Source organism: Oryx dammah, unplaced genomic scaffold (assembly GCF_014754425.2).
Source record: "Oryx dammah isolate SB20612 unplaced genomic scaffold, SCBI_Odam_1.1 HiC_scaffold_11, whole genome shotgun sequence".
NCBI lineage: Eukaryota > Metazoa > Chordata > Mammalia > Artiodactyla > Bovidae > Oryx > Oryx dammah.
The window spans coordinates 31,479,953-31,497,509 of record NW_024070195.1 but is presented as its reverse complement, the minus strand read 5'-3'; the positions used below and the strand labels follow the sequence as shown (position 1 = coordinate 31,497,509).

Genomic DNA, 17,557 nt, shown 5'->3' with positions numbered 1-17,557 from the left:
TGTGTGTGTGTGTGTGTGTGTGTGTGTGTGTGTGTGTGTGTGTGTGTGCCAGGGTGTTTCATGCTTGGGTGTACAGACTTCATGTAACTTATAGGAGGTGGTGAGATGTGAGTGACCTGGAGGCAGACCCTCACAAACCCATAAAACACAGCTCTCAGGAAAGGTTATAATTGTACTTCACATTCATGTAGTTACTTCTAACTCACAAGTTAAATTCATAATTTTTAAAACCTTGTGAATTTTTGTTACATTTTTAACATTCTTATGCTATTACAACCAGAGGTCTCCAAGTACTGCAGAGAAATTTATGACCTGACTACAAATCTGGTTCTGATTGGGTCAGAATGAGAGATTTTTCTATTTGCCTTTGGGAATTTTATGCCTTACTTTTTAGGCAATGCTGCTGCTGCTGCTGAAGAGTAGCTAAATTTAAAATGAAATTTAATATCTTTTGATCTTCTATATTAATCATGTGTTAAGTAACTGAATAAACTCTCAGAACTCTGTTAACCTTTAGTAGCCTGAATTCTGCCTTTACTTTTTTCTCCCATATCTGATTCAGAAAAGTAACCACTCTGCTCATAATTTTTTTTAGCATATTTGTTCAGAGCCAATGATACGTTGTTATAACTGTCATCGTAACTTTGCAAAGTGTACCTTCTAAGAATCAAAATCAATAGGAAGAAACTGAATTGTAACAGATGGGATTTTATACATTAGAGGAAAAATTGGGTTCAAGAACCATTTTCATCAGGAGCTGAGGCAAGCAATTAATATTACTAGTGTGATCTTTAAAGTCTTGACGACAGAAAATAAGCTGGGTAACAATTTTACAGATATAAAAATAATGGAGAGTAAATATGCAGCCCAGTGAAATGTTGATTATCTGCGGTGGTCAGGAACAATGGTGCCAGTCGTCAAACCCAGAATTCATCCTTTGGTCACTGCTTGCTAATCTGATCCTAGTATTTGGTGCCTATTGTTCTAGGGGTTCTTGAGAATCATTTCCACACCCTGTGTGAATAGTCCGGGCTTGCAGTCATAAAGTGCCTGTGTTAAAAACAGCATAGTAAATAAACCAAACCACAAGGACTTATTTTGCTTTTTGACAGATTTTTATTTCTGATGTTTTTTGCTCACATAATAGTTATCCTAAAGGTTAATAGTTGATCTGGACAAATAATAGAAAAATTTCTTTCTACTTCAATTCCCATTAAAAAAAAAAAAAAAGCAAAGAAGAACTGTCACATTTAAAGCAGTGAGGATTTTTTGAAATGTATCAAGTGCTAAGTGAGTTGAGCTTGGTCCTTGCAGTGGTGTGAGCTTTATTGGCTGTATTGGTGTGATTGGTGGAAATCGATCCATTGCAGCCAACATATGAGGAGACTTTATAGAGGATGGAATAGGAAGGGGTGCCCTTCAGCGTCTCAACCCTTTGAACAAAAGACCTATTTGTCTTGTTCTTCATTCCATTCTGAAAATATGAACTAGAATTAAAATTGTAGATGTTTTATGTATATGTTGATGGGACAAAAAGTATTTATTTAATAAAGAGATGTTTATAAATTATTGTATTGAACTTTATATTAATTCATTTGTATCTTTAAAAAATAATCACTTAAAACCAGTGATTCCTCTAGTACACTGAGAAATATTTCGGTAAAGCCAGCCTTCTTCACTTGTGCATCTTGTTAAATAATTGATAGCATGCTTCTCTATTTTCTGAATTGTAGGAAGTATTTGGCTCCAGGAAAGATTTAACTGTTTATGACAACCATACTCAAAGGTAATAAGAAAACTTTTTAATAAAAGTTTTTCAGTGAATGAATTCAGAATAAGTACATTTCCTTATAATGCAGGGACAGTTTTGCTGCTCTTATTAATGTGCAAGTACTTCTGGTAAACAGCAATAGCATAAAAATTATTTCAGTGTTCTGTATCACTGGTTTTGTGTTACTGTTCCATTACGCTTGGTGTAAGGATTTAAAGATAAATTCTTGGAACATTAAATGATTAAAAAGGCCTTTGCCTTGTTCTTGGATGTTTTTCCTTCTCTTGCCCATGTCTGGTAAACTTTAAGGATGGTCGTATTTAAGTTCTTTTATTTGAAGGATTTTACTTCATTGTGAATATATAAAGCTACAAATGAAGGATAAAGATGACATGAGAAGTCTGTAATTTATTGTAAATTCTTAAAATACTGTGTAAATAAAACGGGACATGAGTGTGTTTTAAAGAAGTTTATGTGTAGTGCCTTAAGTTAAAATATATTTTGACTATATTGTTTGAATTCAAAGCTGTGACTTTGCTTATTATTTTAAAAATTTTATGTGAATAAAATAGAATGTTACCAAAACATTTTAATCGTAATTAATTTGTCACCTTCTTTCAAAATATGCATCCTATGATAGATGTTAACATGACTTAGTAATACTGCAAAATCCACCTAGGCATTCATTACAATCTTTTTAAAACCAGGATTAAGTGTGTAACATTTAACCATATTTTAAAAGCAGTGTATAAGTATACACTGTATAAATACAGTATAAATTACATAAGGACATCATTGGAAAGATAGCCAAGATAAATTTTGCAGTTTCTAGAACTATAATTCACTGACTTAAGAGTAGAAAGGAAGAAGTTTCAAAAGCTAATTACAAAACACTAGGGGTGAGGGTGATTACAGTATTTAAACTTTGTTTTGTACATAGCTAGAGTATTTAAGACTTCCCAGGTGGCTCAGTGGTAAAGAAGCTGCCTGCCAATGCAGGAGACCGGGGTTTGATCCCTGGGTCATAAAGATCCCCTGGAGAAGGAAATGGTAACCCACTCCAGTATTTCTTGCCTGGAGAAGCCCACGGGCAGAGGAGCCTGGTGGGCTAAAGTCCATAAGATCACAAAAGAGTCAGACACGCCTTAATGATTAAATGACTAACAAAATATTTAATGTCTTTTCTAATATATATTCAGCAAAGCTTCCTCTAATAGAGCAGTTTTTTTTTTTTTTTAATTTTGACATTCATTGAATACTGCTAGCTAGGGACTGTGGGAAAAACAAATTAACAAGCACTTTCTTTGAAGAGTTCTGTGGCATTTCAAAAGTGGTAACACTTTATACCAACAAAACACTTTTGTCTACTCATGGTTTACCTCTTGGGCTGAGATCCTTGAATCTAGAACCTGTTCCCACACTCTGTGCTTCCTGAAGTTTGAATTCCAGATTTATTGAATTAAATTGATTCCAATAAAGAATGAAAAATAAGACCAATTTCTTTATTAAAGATTGGGAAAGTTATGAACTATTCTACAAAAAAGTTTCAGGCCCCAGATCCAGTAATCTTTCTTGTTGCCTCTTCATTGCATTTGATTATCAATGTTACATTAGCTTCATAAAACTAGTGTTTTAGAAAAAACCTGCATGAGTTTTTGAGGTGAATATAACATTGATATCAAACGTGATAAAAAAAATAGCATAAAAAGAGAAAACTACAGATTTTCAAAGCTGTGTTTTTTCCAGTAGTCATGTACAGATGTGAGTTGGACCATAAAGTAGGATGAGCACTAGAGAATTTATGTTTTCGAATTGTGGTGCTGGAGAAGATTCTTGAGAGTCCATTGGACAGCACAGAAATCAAACTAGTCAATCCCAAAGGAAATCAACCCTGAATATTCATTGGAAGGACTGATGCTGAAACTGAAGCTCCAATACTTTGGTCACCTAATGCAAAGAGCCAGCTCACTGGAAAAGACCCTGATGCTGGGAAAGAATGAGGGCAGGAGGAGAGGGGGGATGAGATGGCTGGATGGCATCACTGATTCAATGGACATGAGTTTGAGCAAACTCCAGGAGATAGCAATGGCACCCCACTCCGGTACTCTTGCCTGGAAAATCCCATGGACAGAGGAGCCTGTTAGGCTGCAGTCCATGGGGTCGCTAAGAGTCGGACACGACTGAGCCACTTCACTTTCACTTTTCACTTTCGTGCATTGGAGAAGGAAATGGCAACCCACTCCAGTGTTTTGCCTGGAGAATCCCAGGGACGGGGGAGCCTGGTGGGCTGCCATCTATGGAGTCACACAGAGTCGGACACGACTGAAGTGACTTAGCAGCAGCAGCAGCAGCAGCCAGGAGATGGTGAAGGACACAGGGGACAGGTGTGCTACAGTCCATGGGGTCACAAAGAGTCAGATTTGACTTAGCAACTGAACAACAACAATAGATTTTCTATAACTAGGTTCTTGTAAGGATCTGAAACTAATAACAGGATCAATTCTAACTAAGAGGTCAGAAAGCATTTTGCGAAGCAGTTTTCAACTTAAATGGCAGATGGCAAAGGCAGAAGAAATTACAAAAGATACCCGGAACAGGAAAAATGGTATCAATTAATCAGCTTCAAAACAGTTGATAGAAGATGGAGAGAAAACATGTCAGTGTTGTGATGGAGAGGATTCCATTCTTCTGACCTTTTAAAAGTTTTTACTTACAGTCAGAAGGTTAGCCGGTCTCCATCTTATTTCTGTGTCCTAATTTGTGTTGACTGTACACAAAAGTTTGGCCAGAGAGACATGCAGCTAAAACCAGAACAACAACAAAACTGTCAAAACATGATAAGAGACAAGGTTTTCCCAGCAAAGTGTAAAATTTTATTTTCTTTCAGGTAAACTCTCCAGCTGCTATTTTACAGGAAGATAAGTATCGGTAAATAAAAGAACCATTCAATAGTCAAATCTTCAGATCAGAGTTTTAATGATTTCATCAGTGTTATAGAATTTACTCTCTTCTTACCAAGGTCATCATAGCACCCTCTAAAATGAATTTAACAGAACAAGTAATTTACATACACAGATTGCAGTTGAATAGTAACTGCTTTTAAATAGACCAATTTCATCTTCAGGTCATTAGATTTGGCATCTCAATCACACAGATAAGTTCACTGCTATAAAGCAAGCCAATATGAATAAGTCACATATTCTAAAATGTCTAATCCAGAGTTCAGACCTCCTGAGGAGTTTGCTATCTACCATCTCATGTCTCAGCTTCTTAATCTACACTATTGATACATTTCTAGTGATTTCATTCTATCCCATTAAGAGGCTGTATTAAGAATTAGGTGCTAACAGTCTTTATTGGCATCATTTAAAAATCATTCACCTCATTTTAGGAAGCACTTAATTATATTTTTCACTCTGCCACTTTTGTTCTTTACCTCAAATGTATAGTTTCTTTCTTGAATACTTTTGCCATTTTACCAACTTCTTTGTCAGTGGGTACATAAATATACACAAAATCATAGTATTATCTATGGGCCACATGTCTATAAGCTGGTTTGTTTTCTTCAAGGAAAGCTATTCTGGGGCTTCCTCTTTCCTCTAAGAAACCACCGGTAATACCCTCTCCCCAACCAGACTACTTAAGAGACCAAAAGCAGTTTTCCATGGTGGGAATGAGCTGAGATGACCAGGCAGGTGAAAAACCCTACTGAGGAGATAAAGTCTTTTGTGAATGAAAAGTCCTACTGAGGAGTAATGTCTATTTGTGAACCTGGATTCATCTTTGATTCCACTGAGCATCTGTGAGTAGATACTCAAATATTTCAAGGAAACAAGGCTATAATCTCAACTTCTTTTATTTCAATACCTGTTACCTCTAGGTATTGTCTCACTAAATTTTGCCACCAGGCACCCTTTAGCATTGTCCTGGGTACATTGCAAACACTGGTCCTGCCTAATTTTTTTTCCCCTAAACTCCTAATTATTTCCCCCAAGCTCCACACAGCTCTTTTCAAGGATTGTGTGGCTGACATTTTTCCCAATATATTTTGTGCTTTCTTGCAATCCTAGACCTTCAAATGCTCAAATCTAAAGGCTCTGTCACTACAGGTTACCAGAAATAAAACAATCTTTGAACTAATCTGTTTTTAACACAATTAATAGTGATTTATTTTTCAAGGAAGCAAATAATTACAGAGCAAGAGAAAACATTGCTGAGATGATGCCTGATCACTTCTGCCCTTCTAGGGCAGTGCTAGACTTGAGAGGAAGCAAATGTATATTCATGGTGTCCTTATTATCAAAATCAGAGTAAAATGACTACATCAGGAAATAGCAATAATGAATGTCACGATGGAAATGATATGCCTAGAATGAATCCAGGAGCATCTGGATCTCTGTTGTGGGGGGGAAATAAGATGAAAACCTATGTCGTATGGACAGAAATATGACAAGGAGTGCTCACAGATGCACCCTGCTTTGGGAACCCATCTCTCTGAAATCCAACATTCAAAGGTCATTACATTTCATTTTCAACAGTTTTCACTTTCTTCCCGTTCTCCCAATATAAGGAGATAAATTTCTACATTATTCAGGAATTATTAGAAATTTCATTTCATAACAAGGAATAACAAGTATTCTGGGACACAGGTGTAAAATTTGTCTTTTTCTACTGAATTATAAGACATAATTGTAAATAAAGTGCATTTCACATAAAAGTACCATTAGGAGAGTAAAGTGCAATATGTAAGGTACTTCAAATAGTGCAAAGTTGCTAAATATATACATTGTATGTGCCAAGCCCAAATAAAGCAGGATCTTATCTACCAGAAGCCAGAGAGAACAATGGAAATATACTTCCCCATCTTTCATCCTTTGCAGGTCAGTGTATTTTGGTCCGTGTGTGTGTGTGTGTGTGTCTGTGTGTGTGACTACCCCTGCATATATATACATAACTGCTTAATGGTCTGTGCAAATGTCTGAAGCTAGTTCCCTAGAATTTGAAACCTTTAAACACTGACATAACTATGCCATCTTCACATCACAGAAGCATTAGGCTTGTAATAATGGTTGAGATATTTCAGCCTGAAAATCTGGTAAGGCAGGTATTTGACTTCGAATTAAATGTTTAATGAGAACTATTAAAAACACAATAACTATAACGCTACCGAGAGAGACCCCAATGAAATAAGCATATGACTCGTCTTGTTCATTTTCTCTTGGTTTCACACTACCATGGAGGAGAGGAGGGGTCTGGGTATTAGGACTTGCTCTTGGAGTCGGTGAACTGAGCAGATCCTGAACGTTGCTGAGTGATCCGTTGTGAGGCAGGGCAGTGATGCTGAGCAGGTGGCAGAGCAGGGGGTACAGATCTGTAGAGTTCATGGCTGCTTTTGTGAAATTCTTTCGGAAGGCAGGGCCGTGGGCTAAGAAAATGGGATGCATTTCTGCTAATGCATTGTCATACCCGTGGTTGCCTACTGTGAAGATAAAATGCATGAACAAGTTAGCCAACCAGATGGTATTAAAATGGAAATAACTGTATCATCGAATGCTGGACTTACATGCAAATTTTATCTAATTTGACTTTTAAATAAAAGAATCCTTTACATATCATCTCTGCTGTGGTCAACATCACGATTCACTTCAGGAAATGAAAAGTCAAATGATTACAAATCTTTCCCACAGGCCACAGGAAGAAGGATAAACTTCCCTGAGCCAAGTCGGGGGAACACAAAAGTGATTTTTTTGTTGGCAGGTAAACTAACTTTCAGCAATTACTTGTTAGGTACCTACTATGTTCCACTTATTGTTCTAAAGATAAAGGGATAAAGGTGCCCTTAGTCATGAAGCCAATAAATTCATAATTTATCAGTTGACTCATTAGAAAAGCTCCTGATGCTGGGAAAGATTGAGGGCGGGAGGAGAAGGGGATGACAGAGGACCGGATGGTTGGATGGCATCACCAACTCAACGGACATGAGTTTGAGCAAACTCTGGGAGATAGTGAAGAACAGGGAAGCCTGCGTGCTGCAGTCCGCGGGGTCACAAAGAGTTGAACACAACATAGCGACTGAACAACAATCAAAAAATAAAGATCAGGACTTGTGGGTAAAATCTTGTCTTGGTGTTTCAGATCAGGATCCAGCTTAGCACTGTCTGCTTTAGTATGGCTACAAAAAAAGTTAACAACTTTCGGAGTCTTGATAAGTCAGAAGAAGATACAAAATTGAAGGATGAAAACCCCTGTATAATAAAAGCTGCCTTTACAGGCATGTGCCTCTAGCACAATATCAGGGTTCTATTGCCAATAAAATGGCAACCAAAGAGAACTGAAAGGCTTTATTTTAAAGGTGGTGAGAATGACTGGCAAATCAGCCTCTACTGCTTGTGTTTGCTACTAGGAAATGTGCAATGGGAACACAGAATTGAAAAAAAAAAATCCTACATCAATTCCTCTGAGAGTCATCTTCTCAAAGTAATTCCAAATCTGCCTGGCAAAATCCATCTAAAGGATGGATTTTTAGTGCTATGATTCTTTTGAGTTTCTTATTCAAGTGGAAATAATGCTGGATTTATGAATCACTAGGAATCATCCAACTGGGGCTGTGCTATTCTACTTAATTAATCAACAGTAACATTGGGAAATGTGTCATTATATAATCTGTAATTGGATGATTGTTGGGCTCCTGTCTATGAAAAGTTGGATCTAGACTCTAATCATGAAGGCAAAGTAAATCCTATCATGCTTCTTACTAGAAAATCAGACTTGAAGTGAACTCATTATGACTTAGAAAACCTTTCCCATGAAGAGGGACTTTTTTTTCCTAGTGGTGAATGCATGCTCAGTCACTCAGTCATGTCCAAATATTCGCAACTCCATGGACCGTAGTCCACCAGGCTCCTCTGTCCTTGGAATTCTCCAGGCAGGAATAGTGGAGTGGGTTGTCATTTCCTTTTCCAGGGGATCCTCCCAACCCTGGAACTGAACCTGGGTCTCCAGCATTGCAAGCAGGCAGATTCCTTACCACTGAGCCACCCAGGAAGCCCTTCCTAGCGGTAGCCCCTACCATAAATGCTTGATTCAGCAGACAGTATTTAATAATGGATGCCTAAGGGCAATGGTTCTCAAACTTGACCTGTATGAGACTCTGGTGTAGGGAGGGTGGGTGCAGGTAAAAACGCAGATCTCTGGGCTCCACCCTCTCAGTTCCCAGTTTAGCAGATCTGGGTTGGGCCCAAGAATCTGCATTTCTAATGAGCTCCTAGGAGATTTGGATGATGCTGGTCCAGGGAACACATTTTGAGAACAGCTGCTTTTGGACATTAGGGCTGAATTCTCTTCTAGAACTCAGGCTGAGAAGGACTGTAGTAGCCAGTACTTAATTATTTTGTTGAAAAAATAATTATGTTGAACATAATGTAACATAAACAGGAGCACCATTAAGGTTTTAGATTCAAAATAGCAGTGACCATCTATTATGTAATTGTAGCTCACTGAACCAAAGTTTCAAGAGAGTCACTGACATTTATGTTAATTGTAATTCTGTCTCTTCAGAGACAGCAGTTCTTTTCTAAGCAACTCCTCTCACACGAGTCACTTGCACAATACATGAAAGCCTGAACATATAAAGTTGGCAACTATTCCCACGGCCAAAGAAATTATTTTTTAAAACTTTGTTAATACAGCTCTCCTGGCCTGATTAAATATTGGTTTACAGATTATTGCTGCTACTGCTAAGTCGCTTCAGTCGTGTCTGACCCTGTGCAACCCCATAGACGGCAGCCCACCAGGCTCCCCCGTCCCTGGGATTCTCTAGGCAAGAACACTGGAGTGGGTTGCCATTTCCTTCTCCAATGCATGAAAGTGAAAAGTGAAAGTGAAGTTGCTCAGTCGTGTCCGACTCTTAGTGACCCCATGGACTGCAGCCTACCAGGCTCCTCCGTCCATGGGGTTTCCCAGGCAAGAGTACTGGAGTGGGGTGCCATTGCCTTCTCCTTACAGATTATTATCCGTACATAAAACCTGTTTTAAGGATCTGAACCCATCACATATACATCTGCCAGTATGACTCATTTATGCTCTATAAATCCACTGCCAGGTAACTGGTCTTCTCTTCATCAATAAAGATGATGCGAACCCAATTCTACCTAAAGGGACATTTTTTTAATATCTCAAATGTATCAAGGAGCATTTCTAGTCAGTGTTGGCACCATATGCTTCCTTCAACATTCAGTAACAATGGAAACAACCCCCAGTGAATTGACTGGTAGTGCGTGTTAATGTCTCTATCAGCCAGGGAAGCAGATCCCATGCTAGGTAGTTTAAGAGAGGGAATTTCAGATGAGGGCTAGTGTTGAAGCTCAGAAGTAAACATGAGATGGCAAGGTTACCCCGTGAGTAGCCCAGTGGGAATAGTCCCCAGTGGGAACCTCAATGGCTGGAGAGACAGAAGGAAGAGGTGGGATCACCAGAGCCCCAAAGGCAGGACTACTCAATAGGAGCTGAGGCCACAGACAGGGAGGTTGTCCAGAGCTGGGATCACAGTGGACATGAAGTCATAGGCTGGGGCAGACAGAATGGGAGACAGACCCTGGCTTCTGCCAAACTTCTGCCTTCCACACTCCTGCCAAGGTTCTCTATTGGCCAAATGGAACCAGAAACCAGCTTACAAAGTAGCTTGGGAAATTTAGTCTGTAGGGATCTGTCACTGCTGACACAGAGCAGATCAGGGTAAGGGTGGGCGGGCAGTTTGAGCAAATATGCAAATGGCAGGCACAATAAAGATGAGTTACGTCCTGTGCATGACTTCCATTTGACTAACTTGTTAAAAGCTGTATGAAAAGGGAAAACTATACATTACGGATGGCTCCTCTGTCCATGGAATTCTCCAGGCAAGAATCCTGGAGTGGGCTGCCATGCCCTCCTCCAGGGGATCTTTCCAACCCAGAGATCGAACCTGCGTCTCCTGCAGTGCAAATTCTTTACCATCTGAGCCACCAGGGAAGCCTCTATTACGGATGGCAGAAAGCTCTTTATTTTGTATGCTTGAATTTTAGATAGGATTTCCATCATCTTCTAAATTTATATAATGGAAATACCTCCAGAATTTTACCACTAGGTATTCATTAGGAAAATATATCTTGATATACTTTTATCCATGCCAATATGCACTTCTTTTTAGAAATGTTCCCAAGGTGTAAAGCAAAGCTGGCCTATATTTTGTAGAGCCAGAGGACAAAAGAAACTAGAAAGCTGACAATAGCAGAGAAAAATAGAGATGACACTTTTATGAAACCAGAGTATGAAACAGATGCAGAAATGATTCAATTTACAAAACTCAGGTTTTTCTCAGGAACATAATGGTTATAATTAGCAGTATAGGGCACAGTGCTTATCTTTGGTCTGATGACTTCAAGAGAAGTAAATGTTTCACTTTTAGGAGGTTACCTCATTTTAAAGTCCCAGTAAATCTTTATTGGGATATTTATTGGCTCTTTATTTAGCTATTAATGTATGACACTAGCTAGCTATTCGATCGGTAAACAGAATGTTGAATACAGCAGAAACAACTCCCAGTTGGCCTCCACTTTAGCAGACGATGCAGAATGGGGAGAAAGACTGTAACATACTCACACAGAAAGTCATCTGACTTATTCTGTAAAATATGCCAGCCGTCGTCAGCCACTGCAAGAATGGGCTGAATTCGACTGTTGTGTTTGTAATGCCATCTTTCCGGAACCTCTTCCTTTTTGTAAACAGTCAGATTAGGATGAGCTTGAGCTAATGCTTCATAGACTTCATCAAATTTGCCTAAAACAGAAGGATTAGGAGAAGCAGTCAGAACAAGACTCTCACTGCTACAGCCAAGAAGCAACCATGGTAACAGAGGTCAGTCAATGCAGACATCCTACTGATGTAGACAGCAAGTTCAAGGTAATGAAGTCTCACCAGACAATTTAGAGCCCCCTGCCCGCCCCCGCTCCCCGTGGGGGAAACTGAGAAATAATCTTCTCTTAAAATAAATTCACCTTCAGAGAAGACATTTTATTGAACCAGAAGTCTCTAATCTCTAAAGACTTAAATACACATGTCCATGCGTGCATGAGTGTGCTAAGCTGCTTCAGTCATGCTCAACTCTTTGCAACCCTGAGGATGTAAAACTTTAAAAAAAAAAAAAAAAAGCCTTTTTATTTTATATTGGAGTGTAGTTAATTGACAACGTTGGATTCTTTTCAGTTGCACAACAAAGTGATTTCAGTTATATACATACAGGTATCCATTCTCTTTCAAATTCTTTTTGGGGATGTTAAATGTTTTGAGTTTGTTTAAAACTCAAACAGAATCTACCTTTAAAACAGAAATAATGAATGACAGGTTGGTATGAGGCTTTGAGATGAGGTTTGTAAAAAGTTTCAGGCCCTAAAGCCTGTGCTCTGCAACAAGAGAAGGCACTGCAACGAGAGGCCCTCACACCACAACTAGAGAAAAGCCCACACAGCAATGAAGACCCAGAACATCCAAAAATAAAATAAAGTAAATACATTTTTTTTTTAAGTTTGAGATACTGTTATTACCTCCCTTACTCATAGGTAAGAAAACTAAGTCTCAGCAGGAGCAAAACTCTCTTTCCTCTTCCCCACTGCTTCCCTATTAAGCAGATTCTAACTAAGGATCCTCTGAAGGCTTCCATAAAAATCACTGTAACTCCATGCACATTTGTGTGTATCTTCCCATCCCTACTTCTCTGCGAGGGAAGGCTGTAGCTTTTCATCATATCCAATGACTCCAAAATGGTTAAATGCCACTACCATATATATACAGAGAGAGCATCAGTTTCAATACTGTAGAAAAAAGTCAAAAATCAGACTCTGAGGGAAGAGACTGTCTTTTCAGAGACTAAGGATTAAATCCAAGAATATTACCATGAACAAAGACAAGCACACTTGAAAGAAACAAAAGTCCCCCACTCAGTCACACTGGGCACGTCCACACCCGCCCCAGATCACCACTCAGATCAGGCTGACCTTCCCTGGGCAAGATGGCGGCCACCGGCGACTGGTCAATCAGGGTGTAGTGCTCTCTATCCAGATATTGGTCAAGCTCTATGATCCTCCCCTGGGAACACTGCGTCATTCCATGGTCACTTGTGATGATCAAGTTCAGAACATTCCACAACTTTGCCTTTTTCAGCATTTGTATGAGGTATCCTAACTTGCGGTCAATATCTGAAATGACGGGCCCCATGAGCGGACTGTCTGGTCCCAACTGGTGGCCCATATCATCAGGTTCCTCCCAATAAAGAAGACCAAGATTGATGGGCTCTTTTGACGTAAACCATTCAATAATTTTGGCAACTCTCTCTTCAAATGAAATGGAGTCATTGTAAGGCATGTAGTGAGTGGGAAAGCTTCCGTGTATTTTGACATCTGTTCCGGGCCACATGGCTGCACCACTCGTGTGTCCTGCCCTCTGATTTGTGATCCATATCGGTGTTGCTTCTTCCCAAAACTCAGAATCATAAATATCCATGTCATCCAAGGAGAAAGATTTGTTCAGAATAGGGTCATACATGTCATTTGCCACAATACCATGATTCTCGGCAAAGAGGCCAGTGACCAAAGTATAATGGTTAGGGTAGGTCTTTGTAATAAAAATATTAGTAACTTGCTGCACCTGGACACCGTATTTCATAATATAATGAAAATGGGGTGTTGGAACTCTATATAAATAATCCCAACGGAATCCATCAAATGAAACTAGCAGAACCTTTGGCTGGTCTGATTGGAGAGAAAATGTAACTGAAAGTGTTAATGCAGCAACCATGAAGGACACCCAGAGAAGTTTTGAAGTCATTTTCAAACTACTTGATTGCTTCAGTGTAAGATAATCTGTATAAGAAAAATATAGAAGTTAATGGCAATAATTTTGTTTTACATACTTTACCCAAAACAGAGAATGATGGCGCTTAGTAACCCCAGTTATAGTATACATCACAGCCTGGAAGGTTTATGTTGCAGAATTTCACCTTAAACAAGAAACATAGGGCTCTCTATAACAAAGCTAAGAAATATATTCACACTTTAGAAATTGTTTTAGTTTCTAAGAACTTACCAAAACATTTCCTCAAAGAAATTATGTAAATTATCTCCTCAAATATTATTTTAAAAGATGAAATAATTTGCATACAACTTTTCAGAAACATTTTCAGGTTGACTCAGACTTCTGGCTCCTGCTCAGGGACATTTATATACGTCCAAATATTCCGGGAACTGGTGATGGACACGGAGGCCTGGCATGCTGCAGTCCATGGGGTTGCAAAGAGTCGGACATGACTGAGTAACTGAACTGAACTGAACTGAACTGAAATACCTGTGGACACATTCATCATTAGTGTTAGACAGGCTGTAGGAACCTAGCAACAGGAATTAGCACTAGCAAATTCAAAAATAATATTTAAAAAAAATACATATGTAAACCTCCATGTTTCAATGGCAAGGCCTTATGTTTGGTCCATCATAGTAAGAGATTAACTTGGTGTCTTGAAGTGACATAAAAATTGTGACATTCTAATATATTTGTGAAACGTAATCGACATTCATGTATTAATAATCAAAGCATGCATGTGTGCTAAATTGCTTCAGTCATGTCTGACTCTATGCAACCCTATGAACTGCAGCCTGCCAGGCTCCTCTGTTCATGGGACTTCCAAGGCAAGAATACTGGAGTGGGTTGCCATTTCCTTCTCCAAATAATCAAAGCGTATTGTTGTTGTTTGGTTGCCCAGTCATGTCTGACTCTTTGAGACTCCATGGACTGCAGCACACCAGGCCTCTCTGTCTCTCACCATGTCCTGAAGTTTGCCCAAGTTCATGTCTATTGCATCAGTGATGCCATCTAGCCATCTCATCCTCTGACGCCCTCTTCTCCTGCCCTTAATCAAAGCATAGTCTTCTTTAAATAACACAATTAGGTTCTGAACTAAGTAGAACAGAAGTGTAAATCTGAAATTTGATGTTGACCTTCCTAATGTTGGTGGCTGCCCTGGTGGCTCAGTTGGTAAAGAGTCTGCCTGCAATTCGGGAAACTTGGGTTCGATCCCTGGGTCGAGAAAATCCCCTGGAGAAGGAAATGGCAACCCACTCCAGTATTCTTGCCTGGAGAATTCCATGGACAGAGGAGCCTGGTGGGCTACAGTCCCTGGGGTCACAAAGAGTCAGACAAGACTAAGTAACTTTCACTTTCATTTTTCCTAATGTTAAAATTCATCAACATTTAATCTTATCAGTGGTATGTGTAGAACAGGCACTTCCCAGGATTAAATAAATCTCTTGGGATCAAAGTGGTTGTAATTGTTGTTGTTCACTTTCCTCTATTTCTAAAAAGCTTTTATTCCATTCAAGAAAGCTAATAAGAGATAATATGAAAAACAATACATATGTAAATTTTGTCAGTTCTCATTGGGTTTGCAAATCCAGTAAGGATCTTTTGTTCTTTCCCTCTGCTCTTCATTCTTGCATGAAGTTATTTATAAGCCCACCAAACCTGGATCTAACTATATTTTGTGCCAAGAAATCTCTTGAATTCAGTTTTTGACATCTTCCCAATTTGAATATGCTGAAGACATTTTTAAACCTCAGAAAAAGAACCTGTCTTGCCCTCCTATTTTATAAGTGCTGGTAAATAAAAACTGCTTGGCATGCCTGCTTTGCTATCGGGGCAAGCATTCTGCTTCTGTTTTGTTTTGTTTTTGTTTTTGCTTTTAACCATGATTTCAGCATACCAGAGCATTACTTAAACTGAAGTTGTTGTAGGTACTGATCTCCAGACAATGGCTCAAAAATTAAATTTAAAAAACTTCCTCAAATGGCAAGAAAATTCCCAGTTCTGGAAGGAACATGAATAATCAGTTCCAATAAGGAACTGCAAAAATATTTACTAACTTTTCTGGCTAAGAATGGTGGTTCTTCCTATTCCTCTCTTCTCCTTCACTTTCTTAACACAAGAAAGGATATTATGAACCAAATATAATTTAAAGCTAAAAAATGAATCAACAACATGAAACATCTGACTTCTCCTCTATTGTAGTAAATTAATTCAGCAAACTGTAATAAGCAGGACCGAACTGCTTTCCTGGGACAAACTCAAATAAACAAAGGCTAACCATTGCCTCAAGCTTAGGAATGTCTGGTAAGAGGAACCAACGTTATCACATCGATGACATAAAGCAACAAACAGGGACGCGGGGGTGGGGATGGAAGAAATCTGATTTCTTTCTTTTCCAACACAAAGTGCTTCATGGCGCTGTGGAATCCCTCGTTCTGGGTCCAGATTTCACTGGGCTGCTTTCCAATTCCTCGCCCCTCCAGCCCTTCCCCTACAGACAGCCTTGGAAATCTAGAGGAAAGGGACGCCAAGAAAGGAGAGGAGAGAAAGCGAAGGATGAGTAGTTTGTAGAGCGAACAGAGGAGGGTGATGCGTCTCCCCATCGTTTTCACCGGGATTTCATCCTAGCTTCGGGAAGGATCTCGGCGTAGGGTACGTTCCCAATTTGTAGAACTCCAGCCCGCCCACCGAGGCCAGAAGATGCCCTAACGTGGGCTCTGTACAAGTGTGCAGTGGAAACGGGAGGAAGGATAGTTTGAGGGTCCCTAAAGAGGCAGGTGGGTCCCGGGGAGGCCAGCCTCCCACCTCCCCCGACTCTTACCCTCGCGGCGATCCGCTCAGTCCGCATCAGTGGGAGGGAAGGCCTGGAAAGGGATCCCTCCCGCAGACCCGGGGCAGCAGCCAGGAGGCGGCGGGAGCAAGGGGTGCCCCCCGAACCCACAGCCGCTCACCTGCTCGCCAACTCAACGCAGAGCACCTGACCAGCACTGCACCTGACCAGCACCACCGGCTGCAGGCCCCGCCTCTTGACTCCTATTGGCTACGGGACAGAGAGCAAGCCGGGCTCCTGGGAGTGGCTGCCCCGCCTGTCAATCAATGGGGCGGGCACTGCGGGATTTGAAGGGTGGATCCGGCGGGAGCCCGGGGAGTGAGGGGTGACTTGGACCCAGCCTGAAGGCTCCAGGGGCAGGGAGGAGAAGGCGCCCCAGGGCTCGCTAAGGCCCCCCTCTGCCGGATCACAGAACCATTCTGCATTGTGCCTTTTCTAGACGGGCAGTTATGCTGTGGTCAGTGATGCAGAGAGGTCATAGCGCTCTGCCCCCAGTAGTGGTTGATGTGTTTCAACACTGTTTTCGTTAAAAGCTACTATTCTCTTTACCCGATTTCTCATCCCCAGTTTTTTTTCTGTTTTCTATTCACAAATAGGTAGCACCATACTCTGTACTTTGCTCCGAGGAACACCAGAGCACCCCAGGAGGTCAATGGGACTATGCAAAATCTAATTTAAAAGGATTTAATTTTACTGTCCCGGTTTTTGCAAGGTCAGGTCTCTGAGGGATCTGCAATAGTGTGACGCCTGAGAATGCACGTATTATACCAAGCCAGGTTCAGAATCGGGTTAATTTGCACAGGCTGAAAGGCTGAATAGCTATGCCAGGCACCAGATTCTGCTCCTAGCTTTGTTTTTAAATATGCAGGATTGAACTTCTCATCTGACTCCTCTTTCTTGATCCTGTTTCTTCTATTCCCATTTTGAAATAAATTAATTTTTTAGTGTTTTTTGTCTTGTTTTGTTTTGTAATGGATGGTATTTTTAGGCGGGAGGGAGTGCAGACAGGTACATAGTTTACTAATATCATCCCAGCTATATTTATCATAAATTATAGCAGTGACTTCCAG

At 40.1% G+C, this 17,557-nt stretch overlaps 2 protein-coding genes across 4 annotated transcripts in view; one reads left to right on the top strand and one right to left on the bottom strand.

The window, feature by feature from the left end:
• The window catches only part of ENPP4 (ectonucleotide pyrophosphatase/phosphodiesterase 4), a 15,929-nt gene extending 13,571 nt beyond the window's left edge, over positions 1-2,358 (top strand). For both annotated transcript variants that reach the window (XM_040249536.1, XM_040249535.1), the window contains exon 4: positions 1-2,358. This exon is cut by the window's left edge. The gene's annotated coding sequence lies outside the window, so the exon portion shown is untranslated.
• A 2,263-nt stretch (positions 2,359-4,621) lies between these two features.
• Positions 4,622-16,679, bottom strand: ENPP5 (ectonucleotide pyrophosphatase/phosphodiesterase family member 5). 2 transcript variants are annotated; one of them, XM_040249533.1, is made up of 4 exons: positions 16,609-16,679; positions 12,799-13,662; positions 11,408-11,584; positions 4,622-7,250 (listed from the first exon to the last, which is right to left on the bottom strand). In XM_040249533.1, exons 2-4 carry the CDS (start codon positions 13,625-13,627, stop codon positions 6,823-6,825), a joined length of 1,434 nt encoding a protein of 477 aa, XP_040105467.1. In that variant the 5' UTR covers positions 13,628-13,662; positions 16,609-16,679; the 3' UTR covers positions 4,622-6,822. The 2 variants fall into 2 exon arrangements, with proteins under 2 accessions (XP_040105467.1, XP_040105468.1); XM_040249534.1 differs by having other exon boundaries at positions 16,479-16,640.
• Between the last annotated feature and the right edge of the window lie 878 nt (positions 16,680-17,557).